The following is a 27,493-nucleotide window of genomic DNA, read 5'->3' as shown; positions in this document are numbered from 1 at the left end:
AAATATAGCATAATTTTATTACACAGGGTAGTAAAATTAGGTATACTAAAAACTAAAAATTAAATTAATTTCTAACCTATTGTTTCATTTTGGAGCAACACTTTTTAAAAAGAAATTTTAATTGATCCTACCAAAAAAAATTAAATTGCTCTGTCCTCTTTGCTTATTAACCTGTCTGTAAAGTAGAGTGATTGAAAGACATGCTTTTATGGGCATCATCACTTAGGCATCTGAACATTTCAGTCACCATCCTTGCAGTGGCTCTGAGAGGCAAGAAAGTAGCAGCTCGCTTCTCTAAGTAGGGAGTCGAAGCAGAGGAAGACTGAATTATTTGCTTGAATAATTTAAAAATGACATTGAAACCTTAAAAACTAGAAAATCCATCCTTCTGTTTTTTCTAATTCTTGTTAAATGTGGGGCTTTTTATATAAATAATGGTTTACAGTTTGATATTGTCTGGATTGATAAGTAGGCAGTTGTGTCTCTATTGAAGGACACAGTAAAGGGAGCTGGGCAGATCTGCCTACCTGGAAATTAAATAAGGGATTACTGATTAAATTTTCCTACATTCAGCACTGCAGTGCTCTTTAGATGAAATAGTTAGCTTCCAAGTCCATTCCTAGTCTTGACATTAATAATGTCAAATTTGTAACTGCAAGGTAGAAAGTAAGGTAAAGTAAGCCCAAGGGGAAGAGGGAAGGGGATTAAAGGTCAGTGCTGCCAAGTCCTCACAATCCCACAGTATTCTTGGATCATCAAAATAGATGACAAAATTATGAAAATAACTGGCAAAAAAGGCAACAAAGAGTCTTGTGTTCATAACAGTTTGTCTGCCTTGTGCTTTATGGGTATTCACTTGTGTTCCTTGTAATAGATTGCTAACATGTTTCTTTGGGGAGCCCAGCCCCAGAGACTGATTCTGAAGTAATGGCTTCCTCGGTGTATTAAATAATTCTGACAGGCTGTTCATATTCTTTAATTATCTCCAAGTATTAGTGGTTAAAAACTTGTAAAAAGTAATGGTATAAGTAATTAGCCTATTCATTACTTTTCCTATAGGCTATACAAGATAATATGTCCTGAATTTGATCACATTTTATGCATTGAACAGATAATTGTGTATTATTGAGAAAAACGTAAAACTGGGGAAAAAAATAAAACTATTTTTTTGGGAGAAAAAAAGGCATGTGAAATCCTCCATCCTAGTATCTGGGACAGGAACCAAAGGTTCATTTATTCTGTGTGTTTGTGGGGAGTCTACTCTCATGTCTGTTAGTGGTGTACAAGTCCATATGCTGAGTTAAACAAGTAGGCAGAAATTATTTGCTCCAGTAATTTATCTCCAGTGTTACTTTCCAGTAATGTAACTCAAACTGTAGGAAAAAATTAAAATACAACGATAATATGAGTAAATTTATTCAAGGACTTTTCAAAGCCATTGATATTCTTTCATGACAATGTCTAAAAACACCCTGAAAGTCATTCTTAGTCTTAATGTTCATTAATGTTATACACTAAAGGACAAGATGGGCCTAAAACAATGCCTACAAAGTAAATAAAGACATTTTTCTAAATGTTGTTAATGCCCCACACTTTTTGACTGAATTTATTATGAAAAAACATTTTCAGAAATTGTTTTTCAGATTCAGGCAATTTTAAGTAAATTTTCATTTTATCCTGTTAGATTCCAGTCCACTTTATACTACCACAAATTTTATAATCAGCTAATGAGAGCTCTATATCTTAAAGATACAACGCAGACATAAAGTTCACTTGCATTTTGGGCAACGTCCAAAAAATAAATGGGACCTTTCTTTAAAAATTCTTTTTGATTATTTCAGAATTAAAGTACTGAAGTCATAGCTGTGTTTCAGAATCATTACCAGATTGCTGGCAGATCTCCATGAGTGTTTTCATTCTAAATTAAAGGGCACTTTTGATCATTCAGACTTACTGTAGTTTTGTTCACATCAAGAGAGGTCTTGGAGAGTACAAACAAGATCACTTCTTGATAGAAAAAAGCTGAGAAGATGCACTACATGAATTGGCACTTAGTCCACTGAACCAGATGAGATTTTGTTCACAGCAGAAAACCCTGAGGTGTGTTTATTGCCTGCATCATTCCTCTCCATCAGCTGCTTCATTCTACAGAACACCCTCACTGGTTCACATTACCTGCTAACACAGGTACAGATTGTGTCTAATAAAAAATAGATGCACAGACACTACCCAAGGCTAGGTGAGTCCTGGCATATTTAGTCAGCCATCTTTCCCTCAATTTTGGTTAAATTTTCCAGTGTTTCTAAGATGACCTACTGAGCAGAAGGGATTTATGCTGCTAATGTACTAAGGTGGGGAAGAAAGTGTGCAAAATAGTAGTATAAAGCAATAGCATATAATCTCAATTTTGGGGTAACTTTTAGTGACATTTATATTTATGGTCCTTACATGCCAGAATATGTAAAAAATTCAGGTTTGTAGTGTATTTCTTCCATGACTTACAATCCTTGAAAGATCTGTGTACTAAAAATAAGTTTTTACATTGTTTGTGTAAAATTATATTGATTTAGAAGAAATTAACTTCCAAGTTTGCTGCTGCATGTCTGTGTATCTATGTGTCTGTATGTAATCTGTAAGTGAGAGCTACATTTGTCCATGTCATCTTTTTATGATTAGTTCTTATCTGTGTTAGAACATGTTCACCCATAACTTTACATGTTGCAAAAAAACATATCAAGAGCAATAAAAATTATGAGATTGATCAAATTTATATGGAAGTCACCAAGACATTTCAATTTGAATAAATTTTTACTTGATCTAAATGATTGTTAAGACAAAGCATGAAACAGTCAATGCAAAGTTAGAAGAATTGTGCCAGAAAAATGAAAAATTATTGTTATATTTAGTTTATAATAGATGGTCTATGTAAACAGATTTTTTTTACTGCAATAATGAAAGATAAATGAAGTGTAGTTCAATTATTTTTATTAAATGGGATGATAAGTAGAATAGTCCAAATGAAAACTGTATTTTTCAAGATAAAGATTTTCGTGTAAAAATGATACAAGGTGTTATGAAGAAGAGAAGTAATTTTCTAAATACTTGTTTATACTTTTATCATTATTTTTATTTCTCTGAAGGCTAGTGCTTCTGAATATGTGCTCCTGAAAATATTCATGGTAATATTTTCTAAACTAGGAAAATTAATATTTAAAAACAATTTTATATATAAAAGATATGAGAGGGATATATACATAATTCACAATCCCTGATAGAGAAATCTTGTATGTAGAACACAGTCTAAAATGCCATCTGTTTTTTTCCTTTAAGGTTCTCATAAAATGTGTATTTTTAAAATACTTGGCTATGTAAAATTCATTTGCCCTTTCTTTTGGAAACATTTGTTAACTGTTTTGCAATATCCATTAGTAATGCATGCAGTTTACACCTTTGATCACAGTTTTCTTTTTTTTTTTCTTCTTTTCTCTTTTTTTTTTTTTAAATTTTTCTCTTCCATGTTAACCAGGAAAAGAACTACTCTAAAACAAGCATATGGACAATCTGTGGGTGTCTGTTTGCATGTGTAAAACCTGCACTTGGGGAAGCTTCATTTAATTATTTACTTTTGAGCTGGTAAACAATCCAAATTTTCTTCTCATGGGTTCTCTGGTTTTGCAGTCTTGACCTTTAGTGGTTTTGACCTTAAACCTTCATAAAACTGACCCAGGTTCATATGGAAGGAGAAGAAGTTGCTTTAGTTGGTGTTCTCTGTAGAGTTGATGTTTCTTTATTCTCTCTCTCTCTCTCTCTCTCTCTCTTGCTAACTCAACTGGAGTTATTAAGATCAATAATTTCTTAGGTGCTCCTAGCTGAAGTTCTATAAAATTAGACTATTCTTCATTTCTCTGACTTCTGAGGTTTTATGGCTTGAATGAAAAGCAAACTTCACACTCATCTACAACTATTGTGCTGGAAGGCAGCTGAACGATTGAGTACTACCATTAAAGTCAGTACACTTTCCCCGAATTCTGTTTACAAATTGTACCATTGGGCTTCTTTGTACCATTCTATTTCTTTGTCTGTTTCCCTTCCTCTAAGTAGGGTTGATAATGCTCTCTGAAAATTGATGTAAAGTTATCATCTGTAACTCTTACATGAACATGGCTTTGTAGAACCTGAACATCATTAACTTTCCTTTGTCAAAGTCCGTAATACCGCTGGGACTCAGCGTGTCGCTACGCAAATCCTATATGCACCCTGCAGTGCTGATATGTGCTGCTAATTTGCTGTTGCCGTGACTAGTTCATTATTTTGCCAGTTCACAGGGAAAAGTGCTTTTCCATTCTTTTCACAGCTGGCAGTACCTCTCAGCCAGGCAATGTAAGAGTTCTTTTGGGCTAAGTAGAGAAAGAGCTGGTATCTGCTGCCCTGGAATGGCATTGGCACACTTTCCTTTCCTGTGGGACAGAGGTAGGGGTAACAGCAGGATCAGCCTACAAAATGTAGTCAGTAATGCTGGGAAAACCGTGGTTTACTTTTCCTTTGGGAAGTCTTGCCCTTTTGGGAAGTCATTTGGAAGCACCTTACAACCTTCCATTAATGATTCTGGTGCATTTATGTTGCTGTGCTGAGGAAGGATGTTAGAAAGTTGCGCTGCACTCAGGGGAGAAATATCCTCCACCTGAGAGCTGTAACCTCTCTTTTATAGCATCTTTATGGACAAGCATGTATCTGTTCTTAGTTGCGCTTTGTACAGCCCAGCCTGGCTGAAGCACCTATTCATCTGCCTATCAAAGTCATGACATCCACAGATCACAGGCAAGTTGGAGAACGAACTACTCTGTATGTATTTTTTTTCTGTCTTCCAAAAATATTTCTTGTTGCTCCTTCTTAAAATTGAAAACAGTGCCTGTTGAGTGCAAACTTGCTTAAATTCTTAAACAGAAGAATTTTTTTGCAAGCAAGCTAATCAGCATGAAATTGGTTTTTATTTATGTACCGAAGAGACCTCTTCAGATTGTCCCATTCTTTTTTCTTCTAAAATACAGTTTCAATTTCACATTCATCTCACACTTAAGAAAGAATTTGTATATGTTTATCTCACAGGGACAACATTTGAGTTCTTACAAAAAAAAAAAATCCAAAGAATCCCATGTTCCACAGTCGGCCATATGGTGCTGATAACAAAGGAGTCATACAAGACCCAAAATTGTTTCTAGGGGTTCACAGTACTAACCCAGACCACAAAATAGATGCTTCAGGAAATCAGAAATGCTACACTGCTACTAGTGGTACAGTACAGCTGGTGTATCAAAACATGAAAAAAGTATCTAACTATTGCTCCAGGTACCAGCTGTTCCATTAATGGAAACACCACTACTTAGTAGTATTATTTAAATTAAACAAATTTTAAGATTATTTTTATTTTATGTGATGTTGGTATTAAAATGGCTTGTTAATCAAGCTAAGCCCAGTCTAACTAGGTTATTAAGTTAATGATAAGCAAAGAAATATTGATGTATTTATGAATTTTAAAATATTCATTGGTGTTTCTTACTAAGTTTATGAATTTTAAAAGAATATTTATAGTAAATTTGGTATTCAGTTGAGTTCTTAGGGAACAACATTATCCTGATATGGCTGTAAGTGTGCTGGGACATAGTTTATTCATAATTTTATAGCATGAAATTTCGTTGTGACAGGTGTTTGACATCCCACAACACCAATTCATGTTTCCAGAAAATGTATCATTAAGATGAAAAATATGTACATTTAAGGCACACATAGAGTAAATCAAAAGCTTGGTCTTGCTTAATTTTTTTTTCTGTCTGTGCTATGTGATTTTTTCAAGGAAAATTTTGCAGCACTCAAAACAAGGCCAGCTGGATGCCAACAGGAGATGAATCTATTCTGAAAGCTTAAAAAGGCTCACTACAGGTGAATGCCGTATTTTTCTCATTCTGCTAAGCCAGCATTTCAAAAAACTGAGAGTAAAGGATGTGGCTCTAAGTTGGATCTCATAGCAGCTCAAGGGTGGCTATTTCCCTGTGCAGATGTGGAAGGTCAGGGTGGAAATGTGGGAAGCTCTGTGCATAAAGCCTTTTTTTCTTCTTATTGAGTAAATTAAGACTCAATTACTTAAAAACCTTATTCCTTTAATACAATCAGCTCTGTGGGGCATGTGGCTGTTGTAAATAGACCTGTACCCTACTGTGGGTATGGGCTTTGGCAGTTACATATTACTCCCACTAGATAAATAAAGTGCAGTTCTACAGAGTACATCCTTGCATGGCTTTCCAAGGATGGCTTGCAGACTGTCTTTAGGGGTTGTACCTGCTATGTTCCTACAGTCAGTCACACACTATGAACATAGTTTGGTAGTTTGAACTTGCTCCTGAATGAGATAGGGAAATACCATTTGCCTCAATACTAGAGTGAATTACTGTCCAATTACTGTAAGCACTATTTACAAAAGAATACGCTTATAAGGTAGTTTTCACATTGAATCTATTCTGATTCATTAAATCAATACTGCAGAAGACAAATCATCATCAGATATCCTTGAAGGAAATGAGATTTTCTGACAAACAACTTTGCACTAAAAATAAATATTTTATTATTCAAATTTTTAATAGAATTAAAAATGCCAGCTTTCAACAGATTTGGTAAATTCAATATCTAGAGTATTTTTCTATGAAAATGTGGAAGCAACAGAAATAACTACTGATTCCTGGTTTACTCAATTTTGACCAATTCATTAGTAAATAACTGCAATTACCTGTTCGTTCTATACATACTTCTTTTAGGAATAACCAAAATTAACATCATTAGGTTGTATATTTTCTTAAAGTGCTTTATTCACTATAGAGATTTTCTATTATTCAGTAAGTAAAATATTTACAGTCTCTTTGAAGAGGCACAAACACTTCCCACAGTCCTGGTTTCTACATTTGGGAAGCGTCCTATCATGATGAAATCTGTAAAAACTTAAAGGCAGACAACAAAGGAAAGATGATGTTTGATGCCCAGAAGGTCTACACCCATTGAATATATTATTATTTAATAGACAAATCTGTTCGTATGTTCTAAAAGGGCATGTGTCATTTATCACAGGAATAACTTCTGCAAACATTTATGAATGGATAAAAGCCCTCCCACATTACAACTAACTCCCACACCACTGAAAGGATTTCACAGTAATTTCTGTCTAATGAAGGTTAGTGTTAAATTACAAAAGATTTTTTCAATAAAGTTTATCCTACCCTTGAATTTTGAAACAATCAGATATTATTATTTGAGGTATTTGAAATTCTGGAAAATGAAAAAGGAGGGGTGAGAGGGATAGGGGCAAGAGATGGTGAATGATTTCCACACGAGAAAAAAACTTCTGTTGTTTCCATTTTGAGATCTTTAGTATGGTAAAACTTAAAGGTGAAAAGAAAATTTCCCTAAGTGCATAAAGGTAAACAATAGAAAATGTTTGCTCAGTCTGCAGGAGAGAACCCTGCCAATACTCTGCAGGAGAGTTCTCTGCTAGTGCTTGCAAGGCCCTAATTACTACTGAATAAAATTGGTGACAATGGGAGTTTTGCCATTGGCTTTCTAAAGTCCAAGGTTTAGGCTTTATGGACACAGTTATACTTCCCTAGAACCTGAAGAGATTTTGTCCTTGTTAACTGATTTTCCCAGGACTTCTAGAAGAATTCTATACAAGATAGGAACAAATTAACACCTCTGTTGTTTCAATAAGCAGTTCTGTCAGAAAAATGGAATATAAACTCATCCAGAAACAGTTTTTCTCCTTCACTTCCTGCTTCTTCCAAGTTCTCTGTAGGAATAACGTTCCCACCCTCTTGTCTTTGGTGTAAAATGACTCTATGCTCTTTTCTTCCTTCTCCACTCCCAACAGCAGCAGCAGCAATGGCTGTTCTTCCATCTCATCAATAGAAAACATAAGTACAGTCACAGATACAGAAAACAGATATCTTATAGCAACCATACAGTAATTTTTGTTCCAAATTATAAAGCTTTCTAGTTTTTTTAATCTCTTGTTTTGTACTCTCAATGGATTCTTAGGAATATTTGTCTTTATTCATTAAATACATGGGTAAATCTTGAAAGTGATTGCTATAGCTAGCATATCACTGTATGTAAACTCAACATGTTTTTCTTAAAATTGAATTGGGAAAATCCAGCAGAGACAATCATATTCAGATTTGTAATTAAACTGCTCCATTTGAGCAGAAATGATGTAACCTTGAGCTGTGAAAGATATTTTTCTTTTGCTTGCTAGTACATAGGTGTGACATTTTTATTAAAAAGAAGGCTTACCAATATTCTTACACATTCTATCTTAACGATATGTGAAATATTAATGTATCCATAACTTAGCATATATACAAGATTTATGGGATTTGATTCAGTTCTGTATAGTTCCACATAAATGCTGCTTAAGTAATCTAAGCCAGACCAGATGATCAAACTCTATCTGATGCTTTACCTCTGTCTTAAGAACCTACTTTTCTCCCATGCAAGTATTGATTAGTCAAAAGACCCCGCTAAAATAGAATGTTTACCTATTTTTGCAAAACCTCAAACCATAAAAAAAAAAAGCCCAAAAAACCTGTGTCACAAGCTAGCAAAAAAGGCAAACTATGCAAAATGTCACTTATCTGTACTGCTTCAGCGAAATGAAAGAAATATACACAGCACAATCCTTTCCTATGCTACTTCTGGAACCTGAGGAAAATCAACACTGCTGTGTGATAATACAGCCTTTAAAAATATTGTTCTGAGTAAATCTTGCAGCCAGAACATTATTCATGGGGTGTGCTTTCTTGAAATTGATGCATAAGGCACAGAAGAGCCCTTTCAGTTTCTTTGCTGTACTTCCTATTCCATGCACATTAAGCGTTATTTGTTCATGTTTGCTGGATTATTTTGCAATTTTTTGGTGTGTCTTGTAATGTGAATGTTTGCCTGAATGTTCTCGGGCCAATGTAAGACAAAGAGATTAAAAATTCAAAATACATCATATTTCACTCATAAAATTCTGTCCCTATAAATGCCTTAAAATTATATCTCTAATATATGTGTTAATTTTTTTTTTCACCCCTATGATGGAGCCCTTTTTTTCCTGTTTATGAAAGAGAACTGGTTAAACAGTTTATGATAGTATGCCTTGTCACAGTGATAGACAGGCTGAGGTAAAATCTTTCTACTCTGTCATTCCCTACCTCTTCTAGTATATAATTATCAAACAAAAAGAGACACCTTAACTGACAGAGATTTACAGTAAGTGTGATTTATGGAACAAGTTTTTCGTATTTAACTTAACATGAAATTTAAATACATGAGGAAGGGAGTTTTTAGCATTCATTTGCTAGGTGGTCAATAAAGAAAAAATATTTGAAAAAAAAAAGAAAAATGAATTAAGGGAAGGATAAAAATGAAGAAAATTTCATCAGCACCAGCAGAATTTAGTAGACCTTTACTCTAAACCCTTCCAAGTTCCAGCTAGAGTTAAAGGGCACACTGATATAAATCAGAAAATAGCAGAAGGTGTATAAGCTAAATAAGGTTCCAATCAGTATAAAATTAAGCATAAACTTTTATAATCAGTTTATAATCTTTTAACTTTACAAATGCAATGGCTTTAAACTGATTCTCATTCAACACACATTTCTAGGTGTGTGTTTGCTACAGTTTTTGTTTTCTTTTTTATGTTCTAACTTCAAGAACCTATCACTTTTTGTTTATGAAAGAGTGCCTTTTTGAAGTACTTAAAAGTTGTGTATTTATCAGTATTGTTGGTATTATTATTTCTATTATTGTCTTGGGCACAGAAAAAATTCAGCTTATTTAGACTAATGGGAAAGGCAATGAGAGTGTCCTTCCATGCCTCTGCGTGTGATAAAATTGTGACTTCCTGAAGTAAAGTAAACCTAGCTTAGGGAGCCTAATTAGGGTACACTTCTAGGAATGATACTGAGCCCTTGGCTTTACAGAGAAGCTATCTCTGGATATTTTGCACAGCTGATTCAGGAAGCCAGTCAGGCTTGGGATTCACCCTGTGTGTGGTCACACACAACATTTATGTGACCGTGGAGGTCAGCTAACCCCTAACTAGGGTTTTCTGTGTTAGGGATTGATGAACAGTAGGAGATGACTACTTTGTGACTACTTTGCCTTTAGATATTTATGACTGCATAGCTAGAGATGTATTTCTTCTCCTAGCTGCAGCTGTGGTATGGAAATGTACACTGCCTCACAGCTACCATCCCTCATACAGGTTGCTCCCTCCTCAGAAGAGCAATGCCAGCAGGAAATTTGAGTTTTCCATAATTAATTTGAAAGAACCAGGCTTACAAAAGTCAGCTATTCAATTCCTCTAACTAGATGGGACAGTCTGATATAAAGAATTTTATGGGAATTCAATTAGCTCCAGATGTTTAGGGTGGAGAAGTGAATACCACCAAGAAAAGTAGTGGGAAGCTGCTCAGAGTCAAGATCTCTTCCAGCAGCATGGCAGCTGTCAACAGGCAGCTGTCTTTTTATCTGTCACTTCAGAAACTGAATGGCACACCCCACACTTTCTTCCCTATCACACAAGATATTCCTACTAGCATGAGTAAGGCAACTCCTGTGAGAGAAAAAAATCTCATGCAACTGACTGGCTGTAGCTATAGCTTCCATCATAAATTAAATCTCAAATAAAAAACAAGTCCATAATGTCATAACTATTAGGTGAGATGAGGAATAAAACATGTGTCCTCTGATGATAATGGTATTTATTATGCATAGAAAAGTCCAAGTAACTAACCAGGATTTTATACCTTGCAGCTTAAGAGATCTATTGACTATAATTCTACAGAAACTGGATCACATTCACACACCCTAGGAAGAAAACAGATTTTGTCATTTCAGGAGCATAAAGACATCATTCTAAACTGAAAATTGATAACCTTGCCAATGGCTTTTTTTCAGTGACACTGCAGTGCAAAGTTCCTGCTTGTTCTCAGATTTATGAGCAGTGGTTATCTGGTGATCTGCAGAGAGACTATCTTCATAAACATAAGTAGACAGCCATTAGAAATTATAAACTCTCCTTTAACAGGTGTCTTAGAAATTTCGGTTTAGATTTTAAAAAAATTCACATAAAGACTTCTTAAGTCTCTAGTGTCTATTTTTATTGTATTTATTCATATAGCATAATTAATATTTTCATTCACTGATTTTTTATATTTGTTGCAGAAGAGATACAGCAGGCAAGACAATGCAAAATAATGTATTACTGTCAGTATGTATTATCTAGAGAGATGCAGTTCTTTTTGATATTCAGATAGTGATTCCTCTTTCAAAAAAGAAATACTGCAATCACTACCTCAAAAGATCACCACCCCTTCATACTTACAATTTTAATTGATTACAGTAATGCCATTGAACATTTTGATGATCTTTCACAATTAAATAGCAAGAGTCAGAATTTGATTGTCATGCTGTTTTTTCTTCATTTAGTTATTGGAATCAGTGAATAAGTGTTGTCTTGAAGAGGAATACAAATATCTCCTGCCTAAATCTGGGATGAATTTTTTCCCCAGAGCCCTGTTTGTGGCAAATTCCCTTCCCTCATTTCCAACTTTTGGATATCAACATTATCCTCTGACTTAACCAGAGGGACTCCAGCCAGGCACAGGTACAGAGGGAGTAGCAGTGTTTTCACAGGTGCAGATCAAACCAGGCCTACTGGTGCCAACTCAATGCATTCATTAGTAACAGGAGATGTCTTCCACAGGCTCCTTCAACCCAGAAGATTATTTACCACAGATTTTGGGTGCACAGTAGTGGAAAGAAATTCTGCATCTATCTATGAGGATACATGGCACAACCTCACTTTTCCCATGTGACGCATTAAGGGTTTTGGATTGTGAGGGTTGCAATTTCAATCCCCTCCTCAGGTCCTGTAAAATACTTTGAAAAAGTCTAAAATTATAAAAATTTAATAATATGATAGAATCTTTACACTGAGCTGTCATCAGCAGCTGCACACTGCATTGTAGCTCATAATCCTTCGGAAGGATATATAAAATTGCGCTGGATAAGGAAGAAATTGGAAGTTGATAAATTTCCTCAAATTTTGTCTCCTTTTGCTGTCTAACGGCCAATACTGGAATTTGTTGTTGGAACCTGTGATTATGCTGTTACTTGACAATGACTATATCCAGAGACCTCAACAGATTGAAGTTCATATCAGCTGTCACCATTCTGCAGAACATTTCTCTAAAATGACATTCAACACAACTGAACTGAAACCTAGCAACATGTGTACACAGAGCACACTGTAACATGGAGTTATATGAGATCAGTAAGAATAATTTAATTTTAAAGCTTACATTTTATGTTGCTTCTTGCATTAAAGTTGAAAAGGGCAGAGCAAAGCACTGTGTTTCTATATGCATCAGCTCCAGCTGAAATGGTGATGCAGAAATAATAATAAGAAATTTATGCAACTTGTAAGTTACATGTATAATTACTTGTATAATTAAATGATATAATGACATTATTGAGAAGTTTTTATTCTTTTAGTGTTTCACTAGTGATAGCATTTTTCATTGACCAATATTTTTACATATATGGCATTCCATCAAAGGTATATTGGGAGTTTTTTCACTGTGATTATAGAAATGTTGCTATTAAATTCCACATAATGCAACAAAAATATTCATGTACAGAAGAATTAGAAAAATAACAATCCCAAACCCCTCAAGTGCATGATGTTGGTAAAGAAGAAGATCCATCTCAACTGCGAAGGTCAGGTACTCTTTTTAGTCCTTTCTAATGACTCATTTGCCATCATCTTACTACCTGACAACCACACTCATTATTGAAAAAGTCTGTTCTGACTTAGTGTGCTTACACAAAATCCCCATGACAGAAGGAGATAATGTTTTATTTAATTGGATAACAACTGTTTTAATTTTAATAAAGCTCAGCTTTATTTGTGAAATAAGAATCAATAAAAAAAGAGTATAAATTCTTTTTTTACTTAATTGCTTTTGAATAAGGTTGTATTCTAATCTAATTTGAACAAGAGGATATTTCAAAATGCAGAACCATGTTGTTTATTACTATTTTTTCAATAATTAGTCAGAAGAATGTCAATTCTTGGAAGCAGATATTTTACTAAACATAAAAAAGAAGAAAAATAACAACACAAAGAAAATTATTCATCATGATAAGATGCACAGCTTACTAATTCAAATAATATTTTTAAAATGGGATGAAATATATGTGTACACACACATGCACACACACACATACTAATCCTTTAATTGACATTTTTAATTATTTAATTATATTATATTATTATTAATTATTGTTTGAAATTCTCAGAGTGCTCAGAAAGCTGTCTCACAGATAGAAGTCTCTTATAAAAGGCCTCTACAAAGCTAGTAAAAAACACCTCTTCCTAGTACAAACAATTTTCAGCTTTGAAAATTGTTCTTTTCCAAATGACCTTTACAAAAATCATTCTTTTCTCCTTTTGTTCACCTTTCTTTTACTTCATCATTTTGCAGTTGGACTCAGCTATCTTAAAGGTCTTTTTTATCCTCAAGGATTCTCTGATTCTGTGATTTTAGTTGCTCTTTGTTTCCATATACCTGTTGTCATTCATCTGACCCATTTGCAGTAGTGTCCTAACTCCTCTCAACACAAGCTTTAGTCTGCATGACTAATGCATGTTAACTTATTATTTAGAAGATGCCCTAGGTAATCCAAACTTTTAGGATCGGGAAACATTTGCACTGATTGTGTTGTGAGCAGCTTTGACCTTGTCCCTAAATATCCTCTGCAGTGGTGTGTGTGTGTGCGCGATGGAGAGCGAAAGAAAAAAAAGCTCTTTTATTGGATTTGATTAACAACAATTACACTGTTTTGTTTTGGGGTTTTTTGGGGGTTTTTTTGTTGGTTTTGTTGTTGTTCTTGGTGGTGGTGGTGGTTTTTTTGTGTTTTTGTTTGTTTGTTTGTTTGTTTGTTTGTTTTGTTTTGTTTTGTTTTGTTTTGTTTTGTTTTGTTTTGTTTTATTTTTCCATGTCCTGAATTAAAGTCTCTGACACCCCCATACCCCTTTGACTCTTAGGAAAATTTTCAAGGTTTATGTATTTTTAGATGGAAGAAATAAGTACATTTGTGTGAAAGCAGTACATTAGATTCTAATTTTCAGTTTTTAAAAGAAGCTTTGCAATCTGTGTAGACCACAGAGCTCTTACCAAGAGAAAATATGTGTAGAAAAATTATATTTTAAAAGGGCAACCTTCCAAATAGAAAGTCTCCAGACTCATTTACACCCTCCTCTCTTGTAGTGGGTATCCTTGTTCCAACACACACTTTTTCAGTAGAGATCTGCCAGAATAGGTCTGCTTGGGTCTGTGTTAACTGCACAAAAGTGGCCTTTTTTTCCTTTCCTCAGTTCAGGCCATCATTCTGTATTTTCAGTCTTAGGTAATATGGGAGCTGAATGGATGTTCTGGTTTCTCAAACAGTTTTCTTTGCACATCTTACCCAAGAAAGTACAGGATCTGGTGGCTACAGAATGAATGGTGATACCTGGAAGTAGATGCAGGAAGAGAATATAGTGGAGAAAGTCCTAAAATATATTGCATAAAGAAAAATGATGTAAAGATACAAATGTGGGATGTATAATTAACACTGTTGTGCAGGCAAGGAATGGTTAATAGCCTGGAACATTTACCATTTTTTTAGACCAGATAAGCAACTGGTTTACTAGTAACTAATAAATGGGACAGTGATATTTTTCTTTTCCAGCCTGTGGAATTGGCAGTGGAATAAGACGTAGAATCTCAGAGTGTATCATAGGGTAAATATATCAGTTTAAGGGTTTTAAACATTCCTGGACGTTTGGGAAATGCGGAAAGGGAAGTTGTCAACTCATAAAACCACTTTTCAATGTCTGCATTGCTGTGAAATTAAGATCACAGCAATCCTGGCAGATGTCATAGCCCTTGTTCTGGCATGGTTTGTGGGGATATAGTGATTGCTTCATTCTAAAGTAGATTATTTTGAAATTTTTTAAGCTTCTTTTGCTTCCAATTTCTTTACTTATGTATGTGAATTTACATATTTGACTTTCAAAATTATTGTATTAATAAAAGTCATAGAAGTATTTAAGGAAAGAGAAAGTGAACAGTTGAGGATCAGATTAATAGGATACTGAAGGGAAAATCAGCACCACAGGACACTGAGGAACAAATACATCTGATCTATACTCCTGCAATGCTCAATTTACTTAGGAGTGTAGACCCATTCTTGAAGTACACTATTTAATGCATTTACTGGTCTTTGATGTGGTTTGAAATTATCTGTGCAGGTGTGTGAATTCTTGAAGTGACACAGAGCTGATAACATTGAGTTATTGAAGCAGTAAGATCTTAATTTATTGCTAAAATACAAACAATCATACTTCTTGCTAGAAACTGTCAGAAGATTTGAATAAATAATTTCTCCCAGATGTGCCAATAGAGAGTTGTTATCAACTTTTCATCCTCTTTGAAGCAAACTAGCATTCAGCATATTACAGGCTGAAGCAGATTGCTAGATCACATGGATTTGTAGACTGACTTAGTCTGGCATCTGGTACTGGATATGATTCAAAAACACTGCCATAATTTCTGCATAGATTTATGCAATGTATTTTACAATAGTCTCCATCTTATTATTCATAATTTTTTAATCAGTCATTTCCTTTGCCATATGTGTTATTGTTTGTACATATTAGCAAGAATTATGGAATGATATGCCTTTTTCTGCCATCATGGAAAAATATTCATGAATTTCTGCACTAACAGAGTTTTGCTGCAAGAAATTATTAGTTTTACACTTGGGGTAGATTTGCCCAAAGATCTGACACTAAACTGTGTGTAGAATACAAGTGTAGATTTCAACAAAGATAGAAATGAATCCCTCATATTTCCAAGTCTCTGCTGCATTTTTAATATTCAAGATTTATAGAGAAAGCATAAAATTAAGACAACCTGTGTGAATACAATCATTTGTACAACCTTGTTGCCGTAAATTCAGGTGATTCTGGAATGTAAACACCTTGTGGAGAGGGAAGTAGGTAATATCTGAGCACTTGTTCTCTTGCCCTTTAATTTTACTGAAATAATGGAAGACCAAGAATTAGAAAATAATTGTGAGCAAGAAGGTGAAATGGGATAGAAACCCAAAATTGCCGTGGACAAAGTGTCAGAAAAACTAGTCTCTCACAAATCTTCTGTTTTTCAGCACAAAAAAATAAATGTCTTTTCTTCCAGTGCAATACAGCTTGTAGCACATAAATCAAGACACAGTAGCAAGTGCTTATTCTTTAGCTTAAACTGTTTTCTGGAAAATTTCAGGCATTGAAAGTCAGGATTATTTCCTTGTGTTGTGTAAGTCCAGCTAACGCTAGCTTCTTGCTCTTCATCCTTGCATCTGAATATAAGTTTTGCATTCCCTTTATTGTTGGAGAATTTAGTTAATTTTAAATTAATCAATCAGCTTTTCCCCTGCAGTAATTTGACACTGTGTAATGTTGAATTAACCCACCAATTGCATAGCTTGGTGTGGGTTACAAATAAGCATGCATTTGCGCGTTGCCCTGCAATGTCATCTAGGAAACTTATGACAAAATCAGCAGATTTGGTGAATAAATACAACGTGACACATCCCAGCTAATGCAGAGCATTGCAGTTCTGCTTAAAAAGGTAGAATGGTTCCTAGGTTGTACTAGCTGAGTGATACTTGTGAAGCCCAGTGAATACATCTTCAACTGTAGAATTGCTATTCCTATCAGTTGTAAACCTTTTTTTCTCCAATACATTTGGGAAAAAAAGCCTGTGTTTAGTGTAGTCTTTGTATTTCAGTCTTCCATTGTTTTGGGAGCCCTTGCTATCCCTGCTTTTTCTTCAGCTAGGAAAAGCAACTATAATTGATTCTCTCTAGCATAATCCAAGGGCTCAGATAAGACATGCAATACAGCCTGATTTGTTACTAGTTGAACACAAAACCTACAGCTGACAATCAGAAACACACTCAACCATCTCAGCTTTAGTGCCAAATCCAATAACAGAAGATGGGAGTAATCTTGTCATGCTTCCCTGTTTACAAATTCCTGTCTCATAATTGCATTATTTTGCTCTGTGATATTATGACTTCCAGGAGTATGCATCAAGGTTGTCTTCACAATGAAGCCCAGAAAATTTTATTTAATATAGCGATACTACTAAAACGGTTTTCTGGTTCCCTCTAAAAAGTTCTAATATTTTTTTCTTCAACCTTTCTCATCATCATTTTGATTCTTTTTTTCTCTTGATGTGTGTCTGTAAGCCTCTAAATGATAATGGAAGGAAAATACCAAGTTTTTACTAAGCAGAGTGTAATGAAACAGCAGGAAGTTTTGAGCCATTTAAATTAAAATAAGGAGGAAGAAAATTGACATTAATTATCTCAGACTACATTATCTTTTCATTTTGCAAGCAAGGAAATATTTAACACCTTGGAAGCAAAATACTTTAGTTTGGACTGGAGACATAATTTAAAATCACATGTGGGGGGCAGCTAGATGAAAGATCAGAAATTAATATATTCACTGAGCAAGAATGATGAGATGAAAAAGTAGACAAAGAAGAGACTAAGCTTGTGTTCGCTCTGTGCCACAAACCACGACCTCTTCCGCAGTCACAAGGACCTATTTTCAATTTCAAGTCAATAGCTATAAATGTTAGTAATTGCCTTTAACTCCTTTTCTGTAGCTTAGCTTCTTGCCCCATTACCAAAAACCATTTAGTTTCTCAGTAATTCATTTTCTACATAATCTCCTTTCATATCCCATGTTTCCTCTATTGTGTTTCACCTTGGGCAGTCCATCATGTAAATAAAGTCTATATCCATAATCCCTTTACAATTCAGCTTAAGAGAATTCACTCTTGAAAACTCCATTCTGACCAGTGGCCATTACAGAAGACGTTTTTAATCCTCATTAGATGGGAAAAGTCGACGAATATGTTTAAAGCTATTTCAGCATCAGTGATGTAACCTTGAGTGTCTTTTCAAAGCTTTTAGATGTATTTAAAGGATGGGTATGGAGCAGGTAAAGGCATCTGAGAAAGAAGTTCATCATACTGTAGCTGGATTTAAAAGAACCCTCTATTTAAAATAATGTTTAAGGCCACTTTATTGTAGGATAGACACTGATTAAAGGGACAAAAACATCCAAGAAGTTAAATTCAAGTTTTTTTATTTTATTTTTAAATTATACCTTGAGATTCATCAGAGTAATAGCCAGAAAAAAAAGTGTATATTGGTATTTAAGGCAGAAAATATTGAGTTCTGTACTCTTTCAAAATGAGCAAGAAACTCCTATATTCACAGTCTGCAGTGCGATTATCTCAGAAAAGACAAAAGTAAGGGATCAAGTATTTGTGTAAAGGGCAGTATTAGTTCTGTTTAGCATTTACTGTAATCATGAGGTGTATATTTTCTTTTTTTTAACCAAGTTTGACTTTGCGTTTAGGATGCCATCAAGTTCTTGCTCTTGAAATAATTAGTTATTTCCCTTTTCCTTCTCTAAAGCCAAATGCCTATGAAAGCTTTTGACACTCTCTCATGTCATCTCACATTTGTTTAATGTGGCTACAGGTGATTTTACATACTTGGTCTTAAATTTCAGTTTATAACAAATGTGAAGCCCTGCTTCATTGCAGTTTTAGTTACTGAACTGCAGCAAGTCTGTGCTGTACTAGATAGGAGTAAAAGTCTTGCATAACATACTACCCACAAGTTTTCCATGCACTTAGAGGCAGTTACGGACTTAAGAAATTGGTTCCTCCAAAGTCTTTTATTACATTAAAAAAAATTGCTGTGTAGCCTAAGAAAAGCCATTAATGTTTTTGTCCTCTCTTTTGTTCTTCTTTTTCTTCTCCAGCTTCATTCTGACTTGGACAAGGGAGTTGGCAGTGTTAAATATACCCTTTCAGGAGATGGTGCTGGCACAGTTTTTACCATTGATGAGACCACGGGAGACATTCATGCCATAAGGAGCCTAGATCGAGAAGAAAAACCTTTCTACACACTCCGGGCTCAGGCTGTGGATGTTGACACCAAGAAACCACTAGAGCCTGAATCAGAGTTCATCATCAAAGTGCAGGACATTAATGATAATGAGCCAAAGTTCCTGGATGGGCCTTACGTTGCCAGTGTCCCAGAAATGTCTCCAGTGGGTGAGTAAGAACCTGTAAATCTTTGATAACTAATTGTGTATTACTTAATTGCCTCAGTGTACTTTTCTTGCTGAGAGAGGGATGAAATTAAAAAAAAAACAACTTCTAAAACTTATTATTAGAAATGTTTTTAATATTCTGGGCCTAGATGTATACAGATTACAGTTTTGTTTTAGCTTTGTTTGCTTATTCAGAAACTTATTCTCCAGCTTTGTTTGCTTATTCAGAAACTTATGAATATAAGTTGCAATATGAGTACCCGTGATGTTAAGTTTCTGAGGGTAGGATGAGTTAAAAAAAAAAGATATTCAAGGAAGGTATGCTAAGGTCCAGGGGTTCTCTAACCCCAAACCTGTTATGTCACATGATGTGGTGCATTCCCCTCTCTTCCTAGTTTACATTTACTGTTTGCTGGAAAAAATTAGATTGCCTGTTTGCTGTAAAGCATCTTGTCATTTAAATGGCTTTGTCTTTGTGGCTCTTAAACTCCTACAGCACTTGCATGATCTCCTAATTATGCATTAGGGGGCAATTCTTTATTCAAGTCCTGTTATACGCTGCACGCTCACATGCTCAGAGTAACTATTGCCCTTGCCTCGGTCACAATGCAAGAATGAGAGTCTGCAAGAGTGGATCAAGTTGTCAAAAGTCTGATGTCCAAAAAAATCTTTAGTGCATCAGACTCCTAAATTAAAAAAAAAAAAAAAAAGATTGCCTGGGAACATGGTAAATTTTCAAAAACCTAGCGTACAGAGGACAGAGTAATTTTCTTTTCAGAGAAAGGTAGACTGCAGTAATGATACTGAAGTACTGGAATAGGTTTTTGCTTGAAGAATTTTCACAACACCATAGATATTTGCCAGGAATGACATAAAGAGCATCGATCCTGCTTTGGAGCAGGAGAATAGGCTAAACGGGCCCTTTTGGTCTCTTCCTGATGGCTGATTCTGCAGTGGTCCTGAGCAGTGTGTTTGCAACATAAGCACAGCGCTTGTGTCCTGCTGCCAGATGGCATTTTGGGTTTCCCTGCAGGCACCAGAAATTAATTTGTTCTGGGCTGGGAGTCATTTAACTTCCCAGTGCTAGTTCCAGCTTATTGCCCTTCTCTCTCCTAAACTGCATTTTCCCAGTACTTCACAAGCCAGTACCAGCCATTTAATACTCGTGGTAGCTGTAAACACTTTTGGAAGTTTTCTGACTTTGAAGTGTCAGAGGGATACTGTTCCCCTTCAGCTATGCATCTCAGATATTGATACTTTTAAAGTCAATCTGGGAGGTAACTAGCTGTCTACACAAAAATTATGTACTACATAGAATTAATGAGGTATTATTTTAAATTTTGTGGTAAGGAGCCGTAGAATGCTATAGAATGTGATAAAATGTGATATGAGTAGACATTTAGAGATGATCATGTTAATCTTATAGAACGGTTGAGAAACATTCACTGTAGTCACCTACAGGACTCTGTCTATAGATTCACAATACAGGTGCATTATGGTTACCCCTAATGCGATGCATAATAATATTACTTACAGTTGTATCATGTATAGATGAAAACCATTTGTTACATTTAGACACCTGTGTCTGTGGAAAATTCAGAATAACATTTCTCACCAGTGAGCGTATGGTTGGTAGTGAAATTGTGTTTAAAACTTTATCAGAAAGAAAAAATGAAAATCAGTGATGGTGTTAGTACAGCAGAACACAGTGCCTTCATTCATTCCCTTACTCTGTTGTTCTACCCCATCTTTCTTTGTTATTTTCGTAAATATGTGTGTGAAGCAGAAGATTAAATGCTAGCAGAGCTTTTACTTCATATGAAATACTCTTCAAGGTGTGCCATATATTGGCAGCTTTTACATGGATGAGGAGTTGCATGACTAAATTAGATACAAATGAGCATGCTGTGGCATGCATGCAGCATTTTAAAAGAAATGCCTTTAAATTTTTTCTCCTTTAGAAAAACAGAAGTAAATGCCGTGGCAAAAATAGATCTTCTTGGTGTTCTCTTTGTTCAGTCATGTTCACTATGTCTATTCCTCTATTAAAAAAAAAAATAAAATATGGATGAAAATTGATCAGAAAAGGCAAGGCAAGGAAAGAGTTCCCTAAATGGCAGTCTAAACTTCAATTAGTGGCTACTAAAGCAGATAAGAATTTTTGCTGTTAGGTTGTCTTGCAGCAAAAATATCCAGAAATGCCTTGTCCTCTGTAGTGCATCAGGAGATCGTGCCTTCTCTGATGTAGATCTTGCTATTCTCTTGTTCTCTTTATCTGTTTTTCCTTCCTTATGCAAGCACTGATTTCTCAGAGGATCTAAAACTACTCCTTTCTATCATCAGTACCATTTAGTTGCACCTTTAGAGATGCTTAGACCTACCAGTGCCTGAGGCTGACATTGAAAATCACTTTGATTTTTCAGCTGGTGCAGCATATGGTTGTCTTGGCTTAGGAAAAAAACCCAGATAAACTCTTCCTCTCTTTTTTTTTTTTTAACATTTTCATTTTCTAGTTGCTACTTTTTAAATACCAAATGTTCCAAATTTCGCTTACTATAGCTTTACAGCAGTATTGATTATAAACTGCACTCATGCTCACATTTCTTGGGAAATTGTGGGAAATTCACTGAAACACCACATTTTTTACTCTTACTAGTCTCTTATGTGAGCCTGACAAGCTTTTGTGACTAGTGACTTGCAGTCTTTTATTGTTTCATGACATTTGCATGCAAAGGTTTACCCAGTTTGGTACTTTATCCCAAGGTTATTGGTAATATTATTAGTAATGGTACTTTCTAGAAATTGTCATGGCTACATGGTTCTCAGTTTTATAATGTCCCTAGACTTCCTAATAATTGCTGTTGCTGAATCTGAGATGGCTGAAATAATGCCATAGCATTCACCTCTGGAATCAGGGTTGCAGTTACAGTGTTATAATAAAATCATACATCAACTGGACCTTGGTAATTTTTTACTGGAAAAAGTGCAAAAAAATGAAAATTCACGGAATTTACAAGTTCTGGTTTTCTGCACAGAGGTATTCCTTAGATATACCCGTCATAGCCTTGTTTTTCCCAGTAGATTTTCTTAGAACTTTTGTTACTTTCGATGCATGTTGTAGGTGGAAGTTTACTTTTTCATTTCAAATTTACATTGAGTGAAGATTGAATTTTCTTCTACAGTTTCTGTACTCTAGTGTTGGTTTGTTTTTCCTTTTAATCAATATCACTCATTGAAAAGGATAGTAGTACTGAATATATTTTCATTTTTTTCTCAAGAAATAGTTTTAGGACTGCTATTTTTACTTAGCAGTACCTTCCTTACCAGGAGCCAAATTCCTTCGTATGCTCTTAATATTTTCTTAAGGAAAAAAATGGTAGAAGAATATTTACCCAATACAAGCCGGGATGCAAACCTCTTTCATGTCAAAGTTTGACTGGACAACCAGACTTGCTCTTTCCATACATGCACTGTAATCTGTTCTTGTATGATGGAGAGGAAAGTCAATCACAGCCAGAAACAAGAAAGATCTTCTCTTGAAAAGCCCCTTGGGTTACCAACTGTTGTAACATGCAGGCTGCTGTACCCATCTGTGATTTCCAGTGCTTCTGATAGTTTCAAAGTGGGCACAGCTTCCACACTGTACTGGAAAGATATCAGTGCCTCCAAAGTTGACATTGTATTGTTCACATGATGAATGGGATGCATAATACTTTATGGTGAAGATTTTATAGTTTAAAGGACTATTTGAAAATTATTTTATTTATTATTTATTATTTTTGAAAAATATTTTACAAACTATTTTAAACTCCCTGCAGGAAAACTCAGCAGATGGAGTCAAATTACAATGCAGAACTAATATTTTAAGAACATAGATTGCTATGCTGTTATCTTATGCTTAGTAAGAGACTTATAAAAGCTTAAGAGCTGAACTCCTAATGTTGATTGTGGGGTTTTATTTTTTTTTTATTTTCTGATATTGAATTATTTTATCAATACCTTTATTTGAAAATATTTTCTTGGTTTTATGTAGGTTCCAAAATATAGAATGAAACAGAAATGTGGATTTATCTATGAGAACTGAAAAGGGTGCCCTAATATCTCCATTTGTAAGTTTGTAACAGCACAACATGTTCTCCTTAAGTATAGTTTAATCAACTGTGTTGTTGCTTCTGGCAGCTGTGCCAGCTTCTGCTGCAATATAGTTGACGTAAGCATGCAAATATAGCTGAGTTTAAACCAAGGTTATCCCCTTATTAAAGCTATCAGTCCAGATGACTGAGAATGGGGGCAAAGCAGCATTAAGCACACATTCAAGGAAAGATATTATTATATATATTTTTTATATATTTATACATAAAAATATGCACAGAAATGCATTTGCTTCCCTATGCATTTCTTTCACTGAATGTGCTGATTTTAACAGCAAATTTATTACCTCTATTGTCACAGTCTCCTAATTGTTTTCTAAGGTCTTTTCATTATTCTTCTATGCTTATACATAGACCAGCTAAGGCTGTACTAAACCCATCAATTCCATAATATACAGAGACCATATGTTCTTTCCTACACAATTTCATTTCCTACTTTTCCACTACATTAACTCTTTATTGATTAGACTCTACAAACTCCAGATGACCATAGCAGACTAAAATGGTCAATGATACTAGAAAGTTGATATCAGGTTATTTTTATTGTGTTCCTCAGTGGTGCAAAGCAGCTTCCTGAAGAGTCTTATGGATTTGCTTCCCATGGTACTGTCAGTGTGAAAATAGTCTCTATAAATTTTCTAGCAGTTTTCCTTCTGGAGTGAATATTTAATTGTCTTTTATTTAAACATTGGCTTATATAATGGAACATATGTTTAATATATCCATCTATGTAGTTACATGTGCAAGAATTACAATGTGTAGAAAACTAACCTGGTGAAGCAGTGGGTAATAACCTGCACTCTGGTTTGGCCCAGATCAGCGCTCTGTGCCTGGGTTTAGCCTGAAGCTTACAGTGAGCAGGGGCTGGGGAAGGAAGGACTATGAGGCATTGGAGCAAAGGCTGAATGAGCCTGCCTTTGATAGAGATTCCTAGCTGTTGGCGATATATTTTTAAGGGTTTCTGAAAGCTTACCCAGGCTGTGCGGAAGATATTACTTTGGGAATCCATTGAGACCAGAGGTACTTTTGAATGACATTATGCATGCTCATGAACAGATAACTGACAGCATAATCTGTCTTCAGCCGTTGTCTGCAGCCCCTCCAGCTCCAGCCTAGTCTCCAGGTTTTTTTTTCTTGTGTTATCAAGTCCATAGAGAAAATGATGGGAGTTGGATGTCACATTCAAGATACAAACATCTTGAATATATTTTATTTTTATCCATTTTTCCTTGTTGAATTATTCCTATTGATTATTTTCCTTTTTTTTTTTGTCTGCTGTTAATCTTTGAGAAGAAAACTTTGGAGGATTTTCCATAGTGATCCCAAGATCAAGAGTTAATAGGTGATGGAGCTACAACCCACCTCTGCAGAAGTACTGATAAGTTACTTTTTCTGAAGCCTCTTTTTGTTTCTCCGTGTGAAGCTCCATTTTCTCAGTTTCATGCTATGTTAAGATTCCCCTGTAGCACTTTGCAGCAAAGCTTTCATTTTGTCAAGCTGTCACCTGTTCATATATTCTCTTTTACTGGCAACCTATGAGTTCAGATCCAAGAGAGATGCCAGTGGCAACCCCTCTCTCATATAAAGACTGGCAATTTATTCCTACTGTTTTAGATCTCTTTTTATTTGGATTGTATCAGGAAAAGCTGTTGTAACTTAAACTCCTTTTTTTTTCTTTTTTTTTAAGAGTCTTTGCTTAGGAACCTTGCTGAAAAGTTTTCTTGAAATTTAGATATTCTTAATATATGCCAGTAATCTTGAGCTGTATACTCACTGATGCACCCAACAGTTTTAATAAGTTTAGTGAAGAGCAACTTCCCTTCACAAAACCATACTGAATTTGAGCTTACAGGATCATATTGAGATGTACTCTAATTTGATACTTTATTAAAGTGTACAAATTTTGTCCATCACTTGGGTCAGACCTGGTGCCCTGGGTCATTCGGACTCTGTTTCAGAAAAATTCATGTTCCATCATTATTTTTCCATAGTCTTTCCTGGGGCTATGTCAGGTGGCAGATAACCCATTGCAATTGATGGTTCAGTGGTTTCCCACTGAGAACTACAATTTTTTTTAATTACAGCTCTTATCTTTCTGATTCTCTTTTTGTTTCAATTTTGAAAAGATACATCTACTACACTTATCATCAGAATAACATTTTTTGCCACTGTGTAGGAAAGTGAGTTTTAAGGAAGGAGCAGATGGGAAGGCAGGTTAGGGCTGCTTAGCTTTTTCTCAGAGTGTTTTTCCATTTATACAGGACATTGCATAAAATGCAAAACAAAAAGCATATTAAAAAAAAAACCAACACTGAGATATTGAGAGAATATTACAAGTAGGCAGTGAAAGCTTTTGAAACAAAAGTGTTTCTTTATGATAGGTCACTGGGCAATCAAGCAGCTTCAATAATGGGGCAGGGTGGAGCCAGAGAAAAAATTGGAGCAAAAGAGAGGGAGAAAATAGTGCAGAAAATCAAGACTGGATTAGTTAAAGGATAATGAGTTTTGCCACACTGTGAGTTTCCTTTCATACACCATGGCTGTTGGATATTGTCAGCGAAACTAAGACATTTGGCAAATGCTGTGAGGTGGGACACTATGTAAAATGAAAGCTGTGACACACAGGACTATACAAACATGTGAACAGCAAAATTCTCAGCAAAGCTGAGAAGTTTTGGATGTTTAAAAGAGACACTGGATAGCTGTTTTCTGCTAGCTGTTCTTACAGTCCCAAAATATCAGTATTAGCGCTGAAACCATTTTAAAACATTTGATTCTTACCTCACATATATCTAAGACTACGCTGGATATTTTCTACCACGACTTCAGCAAGGCTTTCAACCTCATCTCTTAAATCCTCAAAGGCAAACTCAGGAGGTGGGAATTAGTTAAGTGGACAGTGAAGTGGATTGAGAACTGGCTGAAAGGCAGATCCCAGAGGGTGTAATCAGTGGCACAGGTCCTCGTTGGAGGCCTGTCATTAGTGGTCCACCTGCCAAGGTTCAATACTGGGTCCAATATTGTTTAACTTTTTCACCAATGACTTGGATGAAGGGGCAGAGGCCTCCTCAGCACGTTCACTGATGGTACAAAGCTGGGAGGAGTGGCCAATACCCCAGAGGGCCATGCAGCCCCTCAGAGGGACCCTGGTAGGATGGAGAGATGGGCAAAGAACTTCCTGAGATTCACCAAAGGCAAGTGCAGGGTCCTGCAACTGGGGAAAAATAACCCCATGCACCAGCATGGGGATGAACTGGCGGAAAGCAGCTCTGCAGAAAAGGACCTGGGAACCCTGGTGTGTGAGTCAGAAGTGCGTTCTTGTGGCCAAGAAGGCCAGAGGTATCCTGGGGTGCATTAGGAAGAGCAAAGCCTGCAGACTGAGGGAGGTGTTTCTGTTCCTGAGAAGGAACAGCTGGAGTGATGTCTCCAGATCAGGGCTCCTCAGTTCAACAGAGACATGGAGCAGTTCCAGTGGATGGTAAAATAGAAGATTATGGGACTGGAGCATCTCTCTAATGAGGAAAGATTGAGGGAGCTCAGCCTGCTCAGCCTCGAGAAGAAAAAACAGAGAAGGCACCTGATCAATGTTGGTAAGCGGTGTGTCATGGGGATGGAGCCAGCCTCTTCCTGTTGGGGTCAGGTAGTAGGACAAGAGGCAGCAGGCAGAAATGGATGCACAGAAAGTTCCACCTGAACATGAGGTGACCAAGCACTGAAACAGATTGCCCAGAGAGGTTGTGGAGTCTCCCTTACTCAAAAACCATCTGGACACAATCCTGTGCAATGTGCTCTAGGAATGACCCTGTTCAAGAAGGGAGGCTGGACCAAATGGCTCACTGTGGTCTCCTCCAACCTTACCCATTCTTTGAGTCTCTATATGATTATGTTTAAATGCATGGGGGCAAAACTAGGAACCCATGTCACAGCAGTTAAAACCACACTGTTTCCACACACTGACTTTACTGCAGTTCAGAAGTATAAATCAAATAATATATTTTATCATATGCATCTTTTGATACAACCTAACCTTTTTAGGTGTCCAAGCAATGATTTAATTATTAAA

The 27,493-nt window shown here is 35.7% G+C and overlaps 1 protein-coding gene across 1 annotated transcript in view; it reads left to right on the top strand.

The window, feature by feature from the left end:
- The window catches only part of CDH12 (cadherin 12), a 417,439-nt gene that overhangs the window by 274,501 nt on the left and 115,445 nt on the right, over positions 1-27,493 (top strand). The window contains exon 4 of the mRNA XM_005422574.3: positions 18,986-19,280. Within this exon, the coding sequence (XP_005422631.1) occupies positions 18,986-19,280 (295 nt within the window). The remainder of the gene's footprint in view (positions 1-18,985; positions 19,281-27,493) is intronic.

The sequence above is a fragment of the Geospiza fortis genome, unplaced genomic scaffold (genome assembly GCF_000277835.1).
Source record: "Geospiza fortis unplaced genomic scaffold, GeoFor_1.0 scaffold281, whole genome shotgun sequence".
Classification (NCBI taxonomy): Eukaryota; Metazoa; Chordata; class Aves; order Passeriformes; family Thraupidae; genus Geospiza; species Geospiza fortis.
The sequence above is the reverse complement of the archived record's forward strand: the minus strand, read 5'-3'. Positions and strand labels throughout refer to the sequence as shown.